Source organism: Lepus europaeus, chromosome 19 (assembly GCF_033115175.1).
Source record: "Lepus europaeus isolate LE1 chromosome 19, mLepTim1.pri, whole genome shotgun sequence".
Lineage (NCBI taxonomy): Eukaryota > Metazoa > Chordata > Mammalia > Lagomorpha > Leporidae > Lepus > Lepus europaeus.
Window position 1 is genome coordinate 3,031,406 of NC_084845.1, and position 19,444 is coordinate 3,050,849.

General features: G+C 65.9%; 1 protein-coding gene across 1 annotated transcript; it reads left to right on the forward strand.

Moving 5' to 3' along the window:
* Nucleotides 1-2,247: 2,247 nt before the first annotated feature.
* SBK2 (SH3 domain binding kinase family member 2) lies at nt 2,248-15,645 on the forward strand. The gene is made up of 6 exons (XM_062176851.1): nt 2,248-2,703; nt 3,091-3,241; nt 3,556-3,758; nt 10,801-11,050; nt 14,559-14,761; nt 15,029-15,645. The coding sequence occupies exons 1-6, from the start codon at nt 2,659-2,661 to the stop codon at nt 15,626-15,628; spliced, it is 1,452 nt and encodes a 483-aa protein (XP_062032835.1). The 5' UTR covers nt 2,248-2,658; the 3' UTR covers nt 15,629-15,645.
* Nucleotides 15,646-19,444: the final 3,799 nt, after the last annotated feature.

Genomic DNA, 19,444 nt, shown 5'->3' on the forward strand with positions numbered 1-19,444 from the left:
GCGAGCGAGCGCAACAGAACCCAGGGCCTGGCACTTGGCAGGCAATAAGTGAATTGTTCCGTTCTCTTTAAAATGTCTGAGTAGCGCATGCTCGTGGGGAAAAGTCACAAACGGCAAAAGGGACGGAGATAAGCAGTTTTCTGAAAGCCGCGTTTGGACACTGGCCCCTGCCTCACCTGGGACAGCCACAAGGGCTCATGGGAAAACCCGGGGCGTGGTGGGCAGGGCCGGGGGCGCCATGCTGCGGTGTCCTGGCAGTTTCTCGGACGTCTGTGGTTTAGCCGCAGCTTTCCCCCCATTCCGTAACGCACACCTCCGAGGGTAACCTCCAGGAGACGAGGAGCCACGGAGAGCCTCCTGGCCCGGGGCACCCCCAGCCCCACCCGCGTGCCTGGCTTCGCTTAGCTTTTGCTGCCGTTTGTTGTTGTTTTGTTTTTAAGCAAAAGCCAGGCCGCGTGTCACCCCCCACACAGAGACTTCCGTGTGCTCTAAAACCACGCTCTGACCAGATGGATACAGTGGCCACAGGGCGGCGTGGGGAGGCCCGGCGTCCTCCTGCAGCCAGCCCGGAGCAGTGAGGGCGCCCAGCAAATCCCGCCTCTGCCCCCTCGAGCCTGGGCCCGCGCTGGCCCTGCGCTCCCCTTTATTAATAGAGGGCTGTGGTAGTGGTGGAAACTCGGGTGAGTCACGCCCTGGCCCGCGCCGTGTCCTCGCCCGGGGGCCTCAGTTTCCTGCTCCGTGAACTGGGGATGAATCCTGAGACTGCCCAGCGTGAAGTCCCCCAAGGGCCAGGCCCCGGGCAGGGGCTCAGCTCCCCAACACCTGCAGCTGGTGCTGGGTCTGAGGGAGGAGGGCCTGCATCTGGGAGTGGGGGCTCTGTGTCTGAGGGAGGAGACCCTGGGGTCTGAGTCTTCTCAGGGAGGAGGGGCTGGGTCTGAGGGAGGAGGGGCTGGTGCTGGGTCTGAGGGAGGAGGGCCTGCATCTGGGAGTGGGGGCTCTGTGTCTGAGGGAGGAGACCCTGGGGTCTGAGTCTTCTCAGGGAGGAGGGGCTGGGTCTGAGGGAGGAGGGGCTGGTGCTGGGTCTGAGGGAGGAGGGCCTGGGTCTGGGTCTGGGGGAGGAGGGCCTGGGTCTGGGGGTGGGGGCTCTGTGTCTGAGGGAGGAGACCCTGGGGTCTGAGTCTTCTCAGGGAGGAGGGGCTGGGTCTGAGGGAGGAGGGGCTGGTGCTGGGTCTGAGGGAGGAGGGCCTGGGTCTGGGGGTGGGGTTCTGGGGTCTGAGGGAGGAGACCCTGGGGTCTGGGTCTTCTCAGGGAGGAGGGGCTGGGGCCTGGGTCTGGGGGTGGGGGCTCTGGGGTCTGAGGGAACAGGGGCTCCAGTCTGGAATCCAGGTCTGAGGGAGGAGAACCTGGGATTTGCACTCTGGGTCTGAGGCTCTGGGGTCTGGACTGTGGGTCTGAGGGAGGAGGGGCTGGGGTCTGGACTGTGGGTCTGAGGGAGGAGGGGCTGGGGTCTGGACTGTGGGTCTGAGGGAGGAGGGGCTGGGGTCTGGACTGTGGGTCTGGACTGTGGTCTGAGGGAGGAGGGGCTGGGGTCTGGACTGTGGGTCTGAGGGAGGAGGGGCTGGGGTCTGCGCTCTGGGTCTGAGGGAGGAGGGGCTGGGGTCTGGACTGTGGGTCTGAGGGAGGAGGGGCTGGGGTCTGGACTGTGGGTCTGAGGGAGGAGGGGCTGGGGTCTGCGCTCTGGGTCTGAGGGAGGAGGGGCTGGGGTCTGCGCTCTGGGTCTGAGGGAGGAGGGGCTGGGGTCTGCGCTCTGGGTCTGAGGGAGGAGGGGCTGGGGTCTGCGCTCTGGGTGTCCAGAGCAGGGCTCTGTGGCAGCGGGAGGACAGAAGTTAGCTCAGGGCCCGTCCTCAGCCAGGGTGTGTGGAGGGGTCTCTCCCACCTTCTCCTCCGCCCTCAGGCCTGGCCCTTGGGGGTTCACAACACGTTTGTCCCCTCTGTCCTGGGACCAGCGCCCAGAGTCCAAGCTGGTCTAAGTTTGGACGGGGAGGGGGGGCCGCGGTCCGAGGGGGCAAGGGAGGCGTGTGGGGGACAGGATGTCTCTGTCTGTAGCTGTCACACACACCCCTGCGCAGGGAAAGGGAGGGACAAAGGCCCAGGGAAAGCCGGGAACAAAGAGGAGGAGAGAGAGGCAGAGACACAGGGAGCGAGCGGAGACGCCCAGAGACAGGCGGGGAGCCGAGTGGGGACGGGACGAGGGCCGGGAGAGGGAGACCCGCCCTGAGACCCCAGGGCCAGCCGCAGAGGTGGCTGAGCCAGGGAGAGAGAGAGACAGAGGGAGAGAGAGACTGAGGTAGCGAGAACATCTAGAGAGAAAAAGAGCCAGGCTGAGAGAGGGAGACAGGGGAGGGAGGGGGCTGAGAGCGAGACCCCACCCAGGCTGTGAGCGAGGGAGGGGGAGGAGGCCTCCCAGCAACACACAGGCCTGAGGGTGACAGGGCGGGGCTCCCGGGGGACCCAGGCCACCCGTCCAGGCACCTGCCAGCCCTCGGCTCCGCTGGGCGAGGACTTGGGGGCTGCCGGGGGCTCGGGGGCTGGCTGCTCTTTGGGGGAACCCACACAGGGGTGCCAGCCGAGGGCCCTCCAGCAGCAGCCAACCCCGAGATGGAGCCCAGGGCCCCCGAGACCCCCGTGGATGGGGACCCAGAGGTGAGAGACGGACAGGGGCAGGGACGCGGCACACACACAGCAAACTCAGAGATGCAGAGCGAGGGGAGGGGACGGTGCAGACCCCAGGGCGCAGCAAGATGAGCATGCTCCCCCCACCCAGAAACAAAGCCGAGGGCATGCAGGGGTGGGCTGAGGGTGCCGCTCCAGGTGGGGCTGGGGGCTTCAGGTCAGATGGGGACAGCGGGGCCTGTGAGACAATGACCCCTAACCCCTGGCAGGACACAAAAACAGGTGGCACGAGGCTGGTGAGTCACTGTGACTCATCCTCTCCGGGGACAACGACCCCTATCCCTGGGCTGAGTCGCCACCCGCCCCTCCCCCGCTGCTCGCAGGGGACCCCAGCCTCACCCCTTCCCTCCCGCACAGGAGGACACGGCCACGGCCCTCCAGCGGCTGGTGGAGCTCACGGCCGCCAGGGTGACCCCACTGAGGAGCCTGCGCGTCCAGTACCGCCTCATCCGAAAGCTGGGCTCCGGCTCCTACGGTCGCGTGCTCCTTGCCCGGCCTCGCTCAGGGGGTGAGTCCCGCCCCCCGAGGACAGATGCCCAGCAACTGCCCGAAACAGGGTCCCCCGGAGGCCGCCAGGCCGGGAGCCCCCAGGAGGAGCTAATGGGGGACCCATGGTGTTGGGGCACAGAGGTGAGGGCAAGAGGCTCACGCGAGGCCCCACAGCAAGGCAGGAGCAGGGCCCAGACGGCAGCCCAGACCGTCGCCACGTCCTGTCCCTTACGGGGAAACTGAGGCAGAGAGCGGTCGAGCCGTGTGGCCAAGGCCCCACGGCGGGGCCAGAGCGCCCTGAGGGCCCTCCTGTCCTGTCCCGCCCCTACGCAGGTCCAGCAGTGGCGCTGAAGCTGCTCCGACGGGACACAGTCCTGAGAACCACATTCCTAAGGGAGTTCTGCGTGGGCCGCTGCGTCTCCTCGCACCCAGGCCTGCTGCAGACCCTGGCGGGGCCCCTGCAGACCCCTCAGCACTTCGCCTTCACCCAGGAGTACGCGCCCTGTGGGGACCTCAGTGGGATGCTCCAGGAACAGGTGAGGCAGGTGGGGGACAAAGGCGGCGACTGCTGACCCCAGCTCCACTCCGCCCCAGACCCCAATTCCGTGTCCAGCCGCGAGCCCAAGCCACTGCCCACGCCAGCTCCTCCCTGAGTCCCCGCAAGATCACCCACTCCCCGCTTCAAAATCTCCAGAGCGAGTGCATGCCTGAGCCCAGGCTGTGCACCCAGGGCTGAGCTGGGCTGGGCTGGGCAGGGGCTGCTGGAGGGACTGTGGGTGGACACAGGGTTGGGAGTGGGGTGGGGTATGGAAGGGGATGGAGTTGGATGGACAGAGTTTAGGGTTGACGCCTTTCAGCGATTGGTATGGAGAGGAGAGTATGGGTGAGGTGCAGAGGGAAGCAGGTTGAGGATGGAGTTGGAGATAGGTTGTACTGGGGTTTTCCCTAGAAAGAGGACTCTATGAGATTCTGGGGTCTTAGAGTTTGAAGACTGGGATATGGGTATTTTAGGAATAGACTGGAGATAGGGCTGAGGATAACTGGGTGGAAGAGTGGATGGGTGGATGGGTGGGTGGACGGACAAATGGACGGGTGGATGGATGGGTGGGTGGACGGACAAATGGATGGGTGGGGGGTGGGGGGTGGCTGGGTGGGAGGAAGGAAGAACAGATCGATGACAGGGTGAGTGGGTAGACGGAAGTGGATGGATGGATGTCAGATGGTAAATTATCGGGTTGCCGAGTGCTGGTGGGACGGGTGCCCAGCAGACGGACATGCTGCTGAGCGCTGTCGGATCAATGGTGAGTTTCCTGGACAGATCCCTGGCTGCGCACTGGCCGGCTTCACGGGCAGATCAATCCACAGGTCGATGGAGTACGTGGACTCCAGGGTCTGAGGCTGATGTGAGAGTGGGATTTGGGCTCTCACTGGAGGACACCCCCGGGTAGATTCGGGGTCCAATCAGGGCAGACATGTAAGAAGCACTGAGTGGGTCTGAGTGTTCGGGCTGGGATCTTCTGGTAGAACCAGGGTTCCCGTGGCTCCAGGGAAGGGGGTGCAGGCTGTGATGACGGTGGTACAGAGGGAACTCGTGGCTGGGTGTTCTGGGGACACCTGGTAGAACCAGGGTTCCCGTGGCTCCAGGGAAGGGGATGTAGGCTGTGATGACGGTGGTACAGAGGGAACTCGTGGCTGGGTGTTCCGGGGACACCACGTAGAACCAGGGTTCCCGTGGCTCCAGGGAAGGGGGTGCAGGCTGTGATGACGGTGGTACAGAGGAAACTCGTGGCTGGGTGTTCCGGGGACACCTGGTAGAACCAGGGTTCCCGTGGCTCCAGGGAAGGGGGTGCAGGCTGTGATGACGGTGGTACAGAGGGAACTCGTGGCTGGGTGTTCCGGGGACACCTGGTAGAACCAGGGTTCCCGTGGCTCCAGGGAAGGGGGTGCAGGCTGTGATGACGGTGGTACGGAGGGAACTCGTGGCTGGTTGTTCTGGGGACACCAGGTAGAACCAGGGTTCCCGTGGCTCCAGGGAAGGGGGTGTAGGCTGTGATGACGGTGGTACAGAGGGAACTCGTGGCTGGGTGTTCTGGGGACACCTGGTAGAACCAGGGTTCCCGTGGCTCCAGGGAAGGGGGTGCAGGCTGTGATGACGGTGGTACAGAGGGAACTCGTGGCTGGGTGTTCCGGGGACACCTGGTAGAACCAGGGTTCCCGTGGCTCCAGGGAAGGGGGTGCAGGCTGTGATGACGGTGGTACAGAGGGAACTCATGGCTGGGTGTTCTGGGGACACCTGGTAGAACCAGGGTTCCCGTGGCTCCAGGGAAGGGGGTGCAGGCTGTGATGACGGTGGTACAGAGGGAACTCGTGGCTGGGTGTTCCGGGGACACCTGGTAGAACCAGGGTTCCCGTGGCTCCAGGGAAGGGGGTGCAGGCTGTGATGACGGTGGTACAGAGGGAACTCGTGGCTGGGTGTTCCGGGGACACCAGGCAGCTGCTGGCCTGAGGTTCCAGACTCTTGGTCCCAACAGCAGCCTCTGACCTCTCCCTTCTCCCCTGGACCACAGGGCCTCCCAGAGCTGTTGGTGAAGCGGGTGGCGGCCCAGCTGGCCGGAGCCCTGGACTTCCTCCACAGCCGGGGGCTGGTCCACGCCGATGTCAAGCCAGATAACGTGCTGGTCTTCGACCCTGCCTGCAGCCGTGTGGCCCTGGGAGACCTGGGTCTGACCCGGCCCGAGGGCAGCCCCACCCCGGCCCCACCAGTACCCCTGCCCACTGCACCTCCGGAGCTCTGCCTCCTGCTGCCACCTGCCACCCTGCCCCTGCGGCCAGCCCTGGACTCCTGGGGCCTGGGGGTGCTGCTCTTCTGCACGGCCACTGCCTCCTTCCCCTGGGACGTAGCCCTGGCCCCTGACCCTGAGTTTGAGGCCTTTGCCAGCTGGATGACCTCCAGGCCCCAGCCCGCTCAGCCACCAGCGCCCTGGGACCAGTTTGCACCCCCGGCTCTGGCCTTGTTCCAGGGGCTTCTGGACCTGGATCCTGAGACCAGGAGCCCCCCACTGGCTGTCCTGGATGCCCTGGGGGACGACTGGGGGCTGCAGGGAGACAGAGGGGAAGCCAGGGGCACAGGGACTGCGAGCTGTGAGGATGGGGAGGAGGCAGAGGAGGCAGGATCCGGCCTGGAGGGGTGGACAGATGAGGACGAAGATGACAAAGGCAGCAGCAGCAGGACGGCGACGGAGGGGGGGAGCTCCCTGACCAGGTGACAGGGACAGGTGGCAGAGCCCGAGCCAAAGGCCCTTCCCCCAGGCCGTGGCCACCTGCATGGGAGACAGCTGCTCCCAGAAGGACAGAGAGGGACACACTGAGCTTCGCTTGTCTGGAGGCTGGGCCAGGGTACACAATTCCTCCCCAGGACCGAGGACCCAGGGGTCCAGCCCAGCCCTCCTCCCTCAGACCAGGGGTCCAGCCCAGCCCTCCTCCCTCAGACCCAGGAGTGCAGACCCCACTCCTCCCCAGACCAGGAGTCCAGCGCAGCCCTCCTCCCTCAGACCAGGGGTCCAGCCCAGCCCTCCTCCCTCAGACCCAGGAGTGCAGACCCCACTCCTCCCCAGACCAGGAGTCCAGCGCAGCCCTCCTCCCTCAGACAAGGGGTCCAGCCCAGCCCTTCCTCCCTCAGTCCCAGGGGTCCAGCCCCAGCCCCTCCTCCCTCAGTCCCAGAGGTCCAGCCCCAGCCCCTCCTCCCTCACACCCAAGGGTCCAGCCCCAGCCCCCCCTCCCTCAGTCCCAGGGGTCCAGCCCCAGCCCCTCCTCCCTCAGACCCTGCAGTGCAAACCCAACCCCTCCTCCCCAGACCCAGGAGTGCAGGCCCAGCCCCTCCTCCCTCAGACCCAGGGGTCCAGCGCAGCCCTCCTCCCTCAGACCCAGGGGTCCAGCCCCAGCCCCTCCTCCCTCAGTCCCAGGGGTCCAGCCCCAGCCCCTCCTCCCTCAGACCCAGGGGTCCAGCCCCAGCCCCTCCTCCCTCAGACCCAGGGGTCCAGCCCCAGCCCCTCCTCCCTCAGTCCCAGGGGTTCAGCGCAGCCCTCCTCCCCCAGACCCAGGAGTGCAGGCCCAGCCCCTCCTCCCTCAGACCCTGCAGTGCAAACCCAGCCCCTCCTCCCTCAGTCCCAGGGGTCCAGCCCCAGCCCCTCCTCCCTCAGTCCCAAGGGTCCAGCCCCAGCCCCTCCTCCCTCAGTCCCAGGGGTCCAACCCCAGCCCCTCCTCCCTCAGACCCTGCAGTGCAAACCCAGCCCCTCCTCCCCCAGACCCAGGAGGCAGGCCCAGCCCCTCCTCCCTCAGACCAGGGGTGTGAACTCGTCCTCTGCCCTCTGTCCTGAGCTGTTCTTGACAGAGGCGCTGGGTCTCCTGAGGACCCATTTCCACGCCGTGGGGGTGGGCTCCATAAATGCTTATCACAGAGTCCTGGGGGGCCCTCCCTCCCTCCTATGACTCTGAGTAGCTCCCGTGACGCATAGCACAACATCTGAACTTCCAGGCTGGGACACCCGTCAGCCGCACTGTCGTCTCTCCCACGTCGCTGGGGCCTGGGTGACCTTGTGTGAGTGCACACACACACGCACATGCCTGTGTACACACATGCATGCACACACGTGTACACACATATTACACAGACACACATGCGCGCATGCACACACACGCATTGACACACATGTACACAGACACGCACACACACACCCGCCTCAGGCTCACCACCCAGGCCCCTTCCTCCCGGACCCCAACCCCGCCCAGGACGGGAAAGACCCCGCTCGCAGCTCTCTGGCCTGTGTCTCCCTCTCAGACCACCACAATGGACCTGGTGTCCCCTTCCATATCCTGCGCTCTGCTCCCACAGGGCACCGAGCACCCTGGGCAGTGACCATCCAGGCGCCTGTGTCTGCCTGAGCCCTGCCAAGCCCTGAAGCCAGCACAGCCCCACGGCTGCCAGTTCAGCCCCAGCCGGCCGCCCCCTGATGGCACAGGCCCCTCCCCGCTGGGGCTGCGTCCCCGGCACCCAGCGGGGGGCCAGGAACTGGATCCCACATGTCCTTCCAGGGGTTGATGCTTCCTGTCAGTTTAAAAGCGTGCGTTGGCTAAGGGAGCCTGGGACTGGATCCTGGGACAGGCCAAGGCGGTTAGCGGAGGCTCCGACACCCTGGCCGGGGGGCTACCGCTGGGGGAGCCGGGAGCTCCCGAGCCATCTTCGCAGCTGCCGTCCAGCCAACCTTCCCACAAAATAAAACGTCTGTTTGAAACGCGCAGTGGGCTCATGGCTGTCCTGACGTGATGAACCTGAGGGGCAGGTGCAGCTGTCCCATGGCAGGGGCCCGGCCTCGCTGAGCAGTTGCTCCGCCACCTGCTCCGGCCGCAGGCTGAGGTCACCTCCCAGCGCATCGCTCTGGAATCTCCTTGTCATCCTTTCCCCCAGGCAGGACCCCAGCTTCCAGTGCCAGGGACACCCTCCACCAGCGCTGCGTCTGACCTCTCAGTGGGCCTTCCTGGGGCAGCTGGGAGGACCAAGCCGGGGCGGGCTAGAGAGAGTCCATGCTCCCTGCGGAGGGACTCCTGGGAAGGAGGAGGCCTGGGGTCTGGGCCCGGGTCTGAGGGAGGAGGGCTAGGGTCTGGGCCCGGGTCTGAGGGAGGAGGGCTGGGGTCTGGGCCCGGGTCTGAGGGAGGAGGGCTGGGGTCTGGACCCCTGGGTCCGAGGGAGGAGGGCTGGGGTCTGGGCCCAGGTCTGAGGGAGGACGCCTGGGGTCTGGACCCCTGGGCCCGAGGGAGGAGGGCTGGGGTCTGGACCCGGGTCTGAGGGAGGAGGGCTGGGGTCTGGGCCCGGGTCTGAGGGAGGAGGGCTGGGGTCCGGACCCCTGGGTCCGAGGGAGGAGGGCTGGGGTCTGGGCCCAGGTCTGAGGGAGGACGCCTGGGGTCTGGACCCCTGGGCCCGAGGGAGGAGGGCTGGGGTCTGGGCCCTGATCTGAGGGAGGAGGGCTAAGCTCCTAGGTCCCTGGGTCTGAGGGAGGAGGCCTGGGGTCTGGGTCTGGGTCTGGCTCGGAAGGAGGAGGGCTGAGAGCCTGGGTCCCTGGGTCTGGGCTTGGGTCTGAGGGAGGAGGGCTGGGGCCTGGGCCTGGGTCTGAGGGAGGAGGGCTGAGCCCTTGGGTCCCCGCATTTGTTTACCACAGCCAGTTCTAGGAGTCAACGCATGATGTCGCTCTGGCCCCAGTGGGAACAGAAGGGGTGGGGCCAGGGGCGGGGCCTTACGACCCCCAAGGTGGGGGCGGGGTCTTGCTCCTGGGCAGGCCTGGGTTGGCAGGGCCTAAGTGCCAGGCAGTGACCACAACAGGCAGCCTTGGAGGAGGTGAGGTCGGGAGGTCCGAGCCCAGGTCGGGACGAGGGCAAGCTAAATGGCCTGAGGTAGGCAGCACCTCAGAGACCAGGTCCTCCGGGGAAGCTGGGCTGCTCCCGGAGACTGCACAGTAGCAGTGTTCAGGAAATAGAGTCGGGGTCCCTAGTTATGTAACTCTTACATGGCTCCAGGAGAGGGGAGGGCTGAGAGCCTGGGCCGCTGGGACTAGAACTGCACCCCGGGGCCTGAGGGAGGAGGCGGTAGGGGCTGGAACCCCCCTGGGTCTGAGGGAGGAGGGCTGGGGCTGGAACCCCCCTGGGTCTGAGGGAGGAGGGGCTGGGGCTGGAACCCCCCTGGGTCTGAGGGAGGAGGCGGTAGGGGCTGGAACTCCCCTGGGTCTGAGGGAGGAGGTGTGGGCTGTGAGAGTTGGACCCCCTGGGTCTGAGGGAGGAGGCGTGGGCTATGCCAGCTGGCAGGGTTGGGAGGGTCTCAGGGTCCTAGGCGTGTGCCCACAGGCAGGACCCAGGCCGGTCCTCCCTGGGCAGCCCCGCCCCACAGCCCCTGGGGGCAGAGCGCACCTGTTTGCTCTTAGGAGGCAGAGGCGGATCATCCACCCCGGGCCCAAGTCTGTTTGCTTTGGAAACAAGGTGGGGGGTGTCTCCAGTGATCTGGCTCATCTTTCATCCTCAGGCCACTGGGTGGCCAGGGCGTGGGGCGAGGACGTCTGGGACCTCACTTCACCAGCCACTGGGTGGCCAGCTCCCACAGGCCTCTCACCAGGAGGGAAACTGAGTCACAGCAGGAAGTGCAATGAGGCCCCCCCATCAGACCCAGGGGTCCAGGCCCCTCCGTCCTCCCTCAGACCCAGGAGTGCAGGCCCAGCCTCTCCTCCCCCAGACCCAGGGGTCCAGGCCCCTCCCTCCTCCCTCAGACCCAGGAGTGCAGGCCCCTCCCTCCTCCCTCAGACCCAGGGGTCCAGGCCCCTCCCTCCTCCCTCAGACCCAGGGGTCCAGGCCCCTCCCTCCCCCCTCAGACCGGGGCGGCCCCCAGCCCTCCCCCCTCAGACCGGGCGGCCCCCAGCCCTCCCCCCTCAGACCAAGGCAGCCACAGCCCTCCCCCCTCAGACCGGGGCGGCCCCCGGCCCTCTGCAGGCCAGGCCTGGCAGGGTGAGACCCGGCCCGTCTCCTGCTGTCCTCGCACAGATGCCCGGCAAACAGCCCAAGGAGCCAGAGGCGGCCGAGGCTGCAGGCGACGGGGCTGACGAGGGCCTAGGGGGCCTCACCGTGGAGGAGCTCCGGCAGGGCCAGGAGGCGGCGCTGGCCCTGGAGGACATGATGGCGCTCAGCACCCAGACCCTGGTCCACGCCGAGGTGGACGAGCTCTACCAGGAAGTGCGTGCCCTGGGCAAGGGCCGCTTCGGCCGGGTCCTGCTGGTCACCCACCGTGAGAAAGGTACCGGGGCAGGGACAGAAGTAGGGAGTGGGGTGCAGCGGGGGGCACGGGTGTGGCCCAGGAGGGAGCGAGTCCCACCTCTGCCCATGGGTGGCTGGATGTCCCTGGAGTCTCCCTTAACCTCTCGGGGCCTGGGTTTCTCCTTTAAAAAGGTGGGCAATGGCTCCCAGCTGCAGGAGCTGTGCAATCAAGGTGCATACAGCAGTCCCCCCCCACCATGTGGAGTACACAGCATCCCCCCACCCTGTGGAGTACACAGCAGTCCCCCCCACCCTGTGGAGTACACAGCATCCCCCCACCCTGTGGAGTACACAGCAGTCCCCCCCACCCTGTGGAGTACACAGCATCCCCCCACCCTGTGGAGTACACAGCAGTCCCCCCCACCCTGTGGAGTACACAGCAGTCCCCCCCCACCCTGTGGAGTACACAGCAGTCCCCCCCCACCATGTGGAGTACACAGCAGTCCCCCCCGCCCTGTGGAGTACACAGCAGTCCCCCCCCACCATGTGGAGTACACAGCATCCCCCCACCCTGTGGAGTACACAGCAGTCCCCCCCACCCTGTGGAGTACACAGCATCCCCCCACCCTGTGGAGTACACAGCAGTCCCCCCCACCCTGTGGAGTACACAGCAGTCCCCCCCCACCCTGTGGAGTACACAGCAGTCCCCCCCACCCTGTGGAGTACACAGCAGTCCCCCCCCACCCTGTGGAGTACACAGCAGTCCCCCCCACCCTGTGGAGTACACAGCAGTCCCCCCCCGCCCTGTGGAGTACACAGCAGTCCCCCCCCACCCTGTGGAGTACACAGCAGTCCCCCCCGCCCTGTGGAGTACACAGCAGTCCCCCCCCCGCCCTGTGGAGTACACAGCAGTCCCCCCCCACCCTGTGGAGTACACAGCAGTCCCCCCCTACCCTGTGGAGTACACAGCAGTCCCCCCCTACCCTGTGGAGTACACAGCAGTCCCTCCCCCTGTGGAGTACACAGCAGTCCCCCCCCACCCTGTGGAGTACACAGCAGTCCCCCCCCCGCCCTGTGGAGTACACAGCAGTCCCCCCGCCCTGTGGAGTACACAGCAGTCCCCCCCACCCTGTGGAGTACACAGCAGTCCCCCCCACCCTGTGGAGTACACAGCAGTCCCCCCCCGCCCTGTGGAGTACACAGCAGTCCCCCCCCACCCTGTGGAGTACACAGCAGTCCCCCCACCCTGTGGAGTACACAGCAGTCCCCCCCCGCCCTGTGGAGTACACAGCAGTCCCCCAGGCCCTGTGGAGTACACAGCAGTCCCCCCCGCCCTGTGGAGTACACAGCAGTCCCCCCGCCCTGTGGAGTACACAGCATCCCCCCGCCCTGTGGAGTACACAGCAGTCCCCCCCCACCCTGTGGAGTACACAGCAGTCCCCCCCCACCCTGTGGAGTACACAGCAGTCCCCCCCACCCTGTGGAGTACACAGCAGTCCCCCCCGCCCTGTGGAGTACACAGCAGTCCCCCCCCCACCCTGTGGAGTACACAGCAGTCCCCCCACCCTGTGGAGTACACAGCAGTCCCCCCCTACCCTGTGGAGTACACAGCAGTCCCCCCCTACCCTGTGGAGTACACAGCAGTCCCCCCCTACCCTGTGGAGTACACAGCAGTCCCCCCCACCCTGTGGAGTACACAGCAGTCCCCCCCCACCCTGTGGAGTACACAGCAGTCCCCCCCACCCTGTGGAGTACACAGCATTCCCCCCCCGCCCTGTGCAGTACACAGCAGTCCCCCCGCCCTGTGGAGTACACAGCAGTCCCCCCCCCCACCATGTGGAGTACACAGCATCCCCCCGCCCTGTGCAGTACACAGCAGTCCCCCCGCCCTGTGGAGTACACAGCAGTCCCCCCCCCACCATGTGGAGTACACAGCATCCCCCCACCCTGTGTAGTACACAGCAGTCCCCCCACCCTGTGTAGTACACAGCAGTCCCCCCACCCTGTGGAGTACACAGCAGTCCCCCCCCGCCCTGTGGAGTACACAGCAGTCCCCCAGGCCCTGTGGAGTACACAGCAGTCCCCCCCGCCCTGTGGAGTACACAGCAGTCCCCCCGCCCTGTGGAGTACACAGCATCCCCCCGCCCTGTGGAGTACACAGCAGTCCCCCCCCACCCTGTGGAGTACACAGCAGTCCCCCCCCACCCTGTGGAGTACACAGCAGTCCCCCCCACCCTGTGGAGTACACAGCAGTCCCCCCCGCCCTGTGGAGTACACAGCAGTCCCCCCCCCACCATGTGGAGTACACAGCAGTCCCCCCCCACCCTGTGGAGTACACAGCAGTCCCCCCACCCTGTGGAGTACACAGCAGTCCCCCCCTACCCTGTGGAGTACACAGCAGTCCCCCCCACCCTGTGGAGTACACAGCAGTCCCCCCCACCCTGTGGAGTACACAGCATTCCCCCCCCGCCCTGTGCAGTACACAGCAGTCCCCCCCCACCATGTGGAGTACACAGCATCCCCCCACCCTGTGTAGTACACAGCAGTCCCCCCACCCTGTGGAGTACACAGCAGTTCCCCCCTACCCTGTGGAGTACACAGCAGTCCCCCACCCTGTGGAGTACACAGCAGTCCCCCCCACCATGTGGAGTACACAGCAGTCCCCCCCCTACCCTGTGGAGTACACAGCAGTCCCCCCCTACCCTGTGGAGTACACAGCAGTCCCCCACCCTGTGGAGTACACAGCAGTCCCCCCCCACCCTGTGGAGTACACAGCAGTCCCCCCCACCCTGTGGAGTACACAGCAGTCCCCCCCCCCGCCCTGTGGAGTACACAGCAGTCCCCCCGCCCTGTGGAGTACACAGCAGTCCCCCCGCCCTGTGCAGTATCCAGCGTCCCCCTGGCCCTATGGTCACATCCCAAGACCCTGTGGGTGCCTGGGACAGCGGGTGGTTTGCCGAGCCCTCGGTGTTGTTTCCGTTCCTGCCCATCCGTCCTGTGACAGGTAACTGCACATGGGGCACAGCAGTGATGCCAAAGCAGAACCCCTATGGTAACAGACGGGGATGAACTCACCAGCATCCCCACCCCTGAACACAAGCACTGGGTACCAGTCCATCCGATGAGGATCACTGAACATAGCACGGAGTACCCCGCTTTGCTGCTAGATGACCCATGGGTGGGCAGTGTCCACTGGTGGGCTCACTGGACAGACAGGCAGGAGGCAGGCCGCTGCGAGGTCTCGTCCAACGACACAGAACATCGTGTGACTCAGAACTGCTCATCTGCGGGGTTTCCCACTGATATTTTCAGAGCATGCCAGGGAGGGGTGTGTGTGCTGGGTCCCCCGAGACGGACCTCAGCCCCGGCAGCTGGCACTGAGCAAGTCAGACCCCAGGAGTTCTCGCCTTCCGGGAACTTGCGTTCCTGGAAGTCACTTCCGCTGGGACAGAGCTCGGGGTGGACTTGGGAGGAAGGGAGGAGGGGCCAGGGCAGGAAGCAGGGTCGCCGGCCCCTTACCCACGGCCCGCACGGCCCCTCTGCCCCAGGCACGTCGCTGGCCCTGAAGCAGCTCCCCAAGTCCTCCACCTCCCTCCGGGGCTTCCTGTATGAGTTCTGCGTGGGCCTCGCGCTGGGCGCACACCCGGCCATCGTGGCCGCCTACGGCATCGGCATCGAGTCTGCCGATTCCTACAGCTTCCTGAGCGAGCCCGTGCTGCACGGGGACCTCATCGCCTTCATCCAGCCCAAGGTGAGCGAGCGGGCGGGGGCCTCTCTGGAGCTCACAGCTGTCACACAACCGGTGCTGTCTCCTGCTGAGACGTGCCGGCCCCCCCAGGCTCGGTGGGCTCGCACCAGCCTCGTGGGGTGGCCCTGGGGCTTGCAGACCCCACCTGCGGGAAGCCCCAGCTGCTGGCCTCCCTCACTCTCCTTGTACCTGCTTCCCTGGGGCTGAGAAGAGGCTCCGCCCTCTCGGTGCCCGGCCCCCAGCGGGGACGCCCACGGCCTGTCCCCACAGGTGGGCCTCCCGCAGCCCGCGGTCCAGCGCTGCGCAGCCCAGCTGGCCTCGGCCCTGGAGCACATCCACGCCCACGGCCTCGTGTACCGGGACCTGAAGCCCGAGAATGTGCTGGTGTGCGACCCCGACTGCCGGCGCGTCAAGCTCACCGACTTCGGCCACACGCGGCCGCGGGGCACCCTGCTGCGCCTGGCCGGGCCGCCCATCCCCTACACGGCCCCCGAGCTCTGCGCACCCCCACCCCTCCCTGAGGGCCTCCCCATCCAGCCGGCCCTGGACGCCTGGGCGCTGGGCGTGCTGCTCTTCTGCCTCCTCACCGGCTACTTCCCCTGGGACCAGCCCCTGGAGGAGGCCGACCCCTTCTACGAGGACTTCTTGGTCTGGCAGGCCTCGGGCCAACCCCAGGACCGGCCTCAGCCCTGGTTCGGCCTGGCGCCTGCCGCAGACACCCTCCTGTGGGGGCTGCTGGACCCCCGGCCCCGAGAAAGGAGTTCCGTGAGCGCAGTGAGGGGCTACCTGGGGCGACCCTGGAGGCAGCGGGAGGGGGAGGAGGAGGAGGTGGAAGAGGTGGGAGTGGGGGAAGGCGAGGGCGGGGAGTGACGGCTGGGGGGGACTTGGGAGGGTGGCAGGTCCCTGAGGCCGGCTCACCCACACAGGGCCATGGCCTCTCAGCTCCTCCTCGGTCTATGCCTGTGGCTCCTCCACTGCTGGCCAGATCCCTCCCTCTGTCTGCAGGGGTCTTCCCATACCTTCCTCCAGCTTCCCCAGGGCCTTTGCACGTGCTGCTCCTGTTGTCTACGAGGCCCAGGACCCGGGCCCTCACCCGCTCTCCCCCAGCCTGCCCGTCCGTCCCTCGGCCTCCCTGCTTTCCTAGCTCTCTGTGACCCTGTGTCTCTGCTGAGGGTGTTTTTGGCGCTCCTGGAGGCTTGCCTGGCCCTCACAGGGGCTCAGGAAACAAGCCAGCCCTTCTGGTCCGTGGCTGCCTCCCCTCGCCCACCTCCGGCCATCATCTTCCTCCTCTGCCCGGCTGGGCTTCGCTCTGCCTGCCCCTTCTCTGCCCGGAGACGCTGGGCGCCGCCCCCTCTGCTGTGCTCTTGTCCCTCCACTCCCAAGCTCTCTCTGCAAATAAAGCACATCTGGCACCCCAAAGTCCTGTGACTGGCGTCTGTCAGGGTGCCTGTGGGCGCCGGGGAGAGGAGAGGGAGAAGCAGACACAGGGAGGGACAGGGAGCAGAGTGGTGGGCATGGCTGTGGGGGCGTGGACTCTTCCAAGAACCCTTTCTCCTTCACCAAACCAAAGTTTGTGTGGCGCTGTGCTGTAGCGGGTAAAGCTGCCGCCTGCAGTGCTGGCATCCCATATGGGTGCCGGTTCTAGTCCCGGCTGCTCCACTTCCGATCCAGCTCCCTGCTATGGCCTGGGAAACCAGCGGAGGATGGCCAAGTGCTTGGGTTCCTGCACCCACGTGGGAGACCAAGAAGAAGCTCCTGGCTCTCTGGCTCCAGCCACTGTGGCCATTTGGGGAGCGAGCCAGTGGATGGAAGACCTCTCTCTCTTTCTGTCCTTCCCTCCTTCTCTCTAACTCTGCCTTTCAAATAAAGTAAGAAAACCTTTTTAAAGGCCAGCGCCGTGGCTTAACAGGCTAATCCTCTGCCTTGCGGCACCGGCACACCGGGTTCTAGTCCCGGTCAGGGCACCGGATTCTATCCCGGTTGCCCCTCTTCCAGGCCAGCTCTCTGCTATGGCCCGGGAAGGCAGTGGAGGATGGCTCGAGTGCTTAGGTCCTGCACCCGCATGGGAGACCAGGATAAGCACCTGGCTCCTGGCTTCGGATCAGCGTGATGCGCCAGCCTTAGCGGCCATTGGAGGGTAAACCAACGGCAAAAAGGAAGACCTTTCTCTCTCTCTCTCTCCCTCACTACCCACTCTGCCTAAAAAAAAAATGCAGGTCCCAAAGGAACTGCCCCCCCCCCATGCACATGCGTGTGGTGAGAGAGGATGGATCCCAGCTATGTCCCACACGTGTGTGTCTGGGGTGACAGAACTGTGCACCGGGGAGCGGAGACAGAGGCTGGGAGGACGCCCTGGTCTTCGTGTAGACACCGGATCCGTGTTTGTGCGTCTGTAGACTTGGCGTGTGCATGTGTGTGTGTGCGTGCGTGTGCGTGTGCTTGGCGGGCCAAGAAAGGTCAGGCGGGTGCCGAGCCCTGTCGGCACCTGTGCCCGTCCTCGCGCCTTCCCCTCCCCGGGCCCCTCCTGGCGGCCGCCCTGTGTGCAGACACTCTCTCTTCCTCTCTGCACCCTGCCTGGCTGCCGGCCCAGGGCAGGGCCACCACTCGGATGGATCAGGTGTCACCCGCTCCGGGGCCCCTGCTGTGACAGCGAGGTGTTGCCTGGCAGGGGGCCGCATGTGTGCCTGCAGCACGGGAAGCGAGCCCAGGACCCTTTGGGCCTAGGTCCGAGCCAGAGAACTGGGGACTCGAGCCCCTTGCCCTGGGCAGCCTGGGGTGGGGGGCTGCCTGGAGAGAGGCCCGGGTTGGGGGGGCTGAGGAGGGGCACAGATATCAAGACCTCCTGTCGCCTCATCCACGAATCTGAAATAGCCCCAGCAATTAGGCCAAGAATGTGTCCCGTAAACGCTGGAGGTGGCTGGGCTGGGGTGGTGGGGGTGAGGGGCGTGTGGACACGGCCAGGGGCAGCAGGGGACAGGGGAGCCTGGGTGCTAACTGGTGACAGCAGCTGAGGATGCAAAGGTGACAAGGAGGCAGCAGGCCGGGACCCACGGCACCGATCAAGCAACGCCTGGAGCCGCTAGCCTGCGGCTGGCTTGCTCCACGGTAGGAGCAGCTGGGCCCCTGACCGCGCTCACAGCGCAGCCGGCAGCAGGGTGGGAGTGGTGTCGCTGCTGTGACCTGTAGGCGCGTCAGCTGAAGGGGCTCAGGAAGGGGTGTGGGTGCCCGTGCTTGCCGAGGCTGGGGAGACAGGGCTGGGCACCGAGCGGTGAACACAGACTGTGAGGCTGTGGAAGCTCTGACCCACCCCAGGGGTGGGCCCTAACAGACGGGGACACCCAGTGGACAGCCTGGAGCCACGCACGCTGCTGGTGAGACGGGAAAGGCAGTCGCCTAGTGACCGAGCCACCGCCTCCTGGGTCCATCCCCAAGAGAGAGAAAACCCACGTCCGTCCGCAGGAAAACCGACAGGCAAAGGCTCACGGCAGCTCACTGGCCCCAGCTGATGTCCCGCGGGTGGGCGGAGTCAAAGAAGGGGACCACATGTGCAATGGGGTGCACACAGGCTCATGGATAGCGCGGGACAGGGGGTTCCCTGGAGTCCTCACGCCCAGCGGAAGCAGCCGGCCAGGAAGGACCCCAAGCCGGGCACCTGTGGATGGGACGTGTCCAGAGGAGGCAAAGGAAGAAGGCAGATCCGTGCTGGCCGGGGCCTGGGGTGGGGGAACCCCGAGATCAGCCCCCTTTTCCAACAGGGACAGCTTTCCTCGTCCGGAGGTAGGGTGGGGGGGTGGAAAGAAGCTCCTCCCACCCTGCACACTTCACCCCAGGGTGAACTGTGTGCTGTGTACACTGCGTCTTTACAGAGCCACTCAGGGAAGCCCGTGCCCAGGACAGGCCTGGCAGCACAGCCCCTCCAAGCCTCCCTGCCCCCATCCCCATCGCACTCAGACCCCCTGCACCAAGACAAATGCCTGGGGCCAGTGCTGTGGCGCAGCGGGTTAACACCCTGGCCTGAAGTGCCAGCATCCCATATGGGCGCCAGTTCGAGGACCCGGCTGCTCCACTTCCGATCCAGCTCTCTGCTGTGGCCTGAGAAAGCAGTGCGAGATGGCCCAGGTCCTTGGGCCCCTGCACCCACGTAGGGGACCCAGAGGAAGATCCTGGCTCCTGGCTTTGGTTCGGCGCAGCTCTGGCTGTTGAGGCCAACTGGGGAGTGAACCAGCGGATGGAAAACCCCTCTCTCTGCCTCTCCTCTGTGTAACTCTTTCAAATAAATTAATTTAAAAAAAGACAAATACCTGTCTCCTTGGTCCTCGGGGGGTGCTGAGTGGGTGCCCATCCATCCCACACCAAGCCCTCAAACCTGGGGGCTCCAGGCCCGCTCCCTGCTTTGTTCCCAGGGAAAAAGCTTCTCCCCCCAAGGCGGGCGCCAGACCCCACCCCAGCCTCCACCTGGCCACACAACTTTGCTCTGAACCCTGCTCAGGGGCCCTGCAGTGCACCCAAACCCCCCACCGCTGTCCAAGGACCCCAAGCCTGAGAGCAGGATGGGGGTCCAGTGTGAAACGTGAATGCCTGGCCTCTTGTTAAAACAGAACATCAGGAAAGCAGCTCTGCCCTGTCTCTGTCCCTCTTACCACCACCAGAACCCGTCACAATCCACTGCCCCATCAATGCCACTGT

Bases quoted from the DNA above. Each gene is read 5' to 3' on its own strand.
- SBK2 (XM_062176851.1), top strand. From the start codon at position 2,659: ATGGAGCCCAGGGCCCCCGAGACCCCCGTGGATGGGGACCCAGAG. The intron at 3,242-3,555 runs GTGAGTCCCGCC...GCCCCTACGCAG, and splicing joins TGCCCGGCCTCGCTCAGGGG to GTCCAGCAGTGGCGCTGAAG. The intron at 11,051-14,558 runs GTACCGGGGCAG...CCTCTGCCCCAG, and splicing joins GGTCACCCACCGTGAGAAAG to GCACGTCGCTGGCCCTGAAG.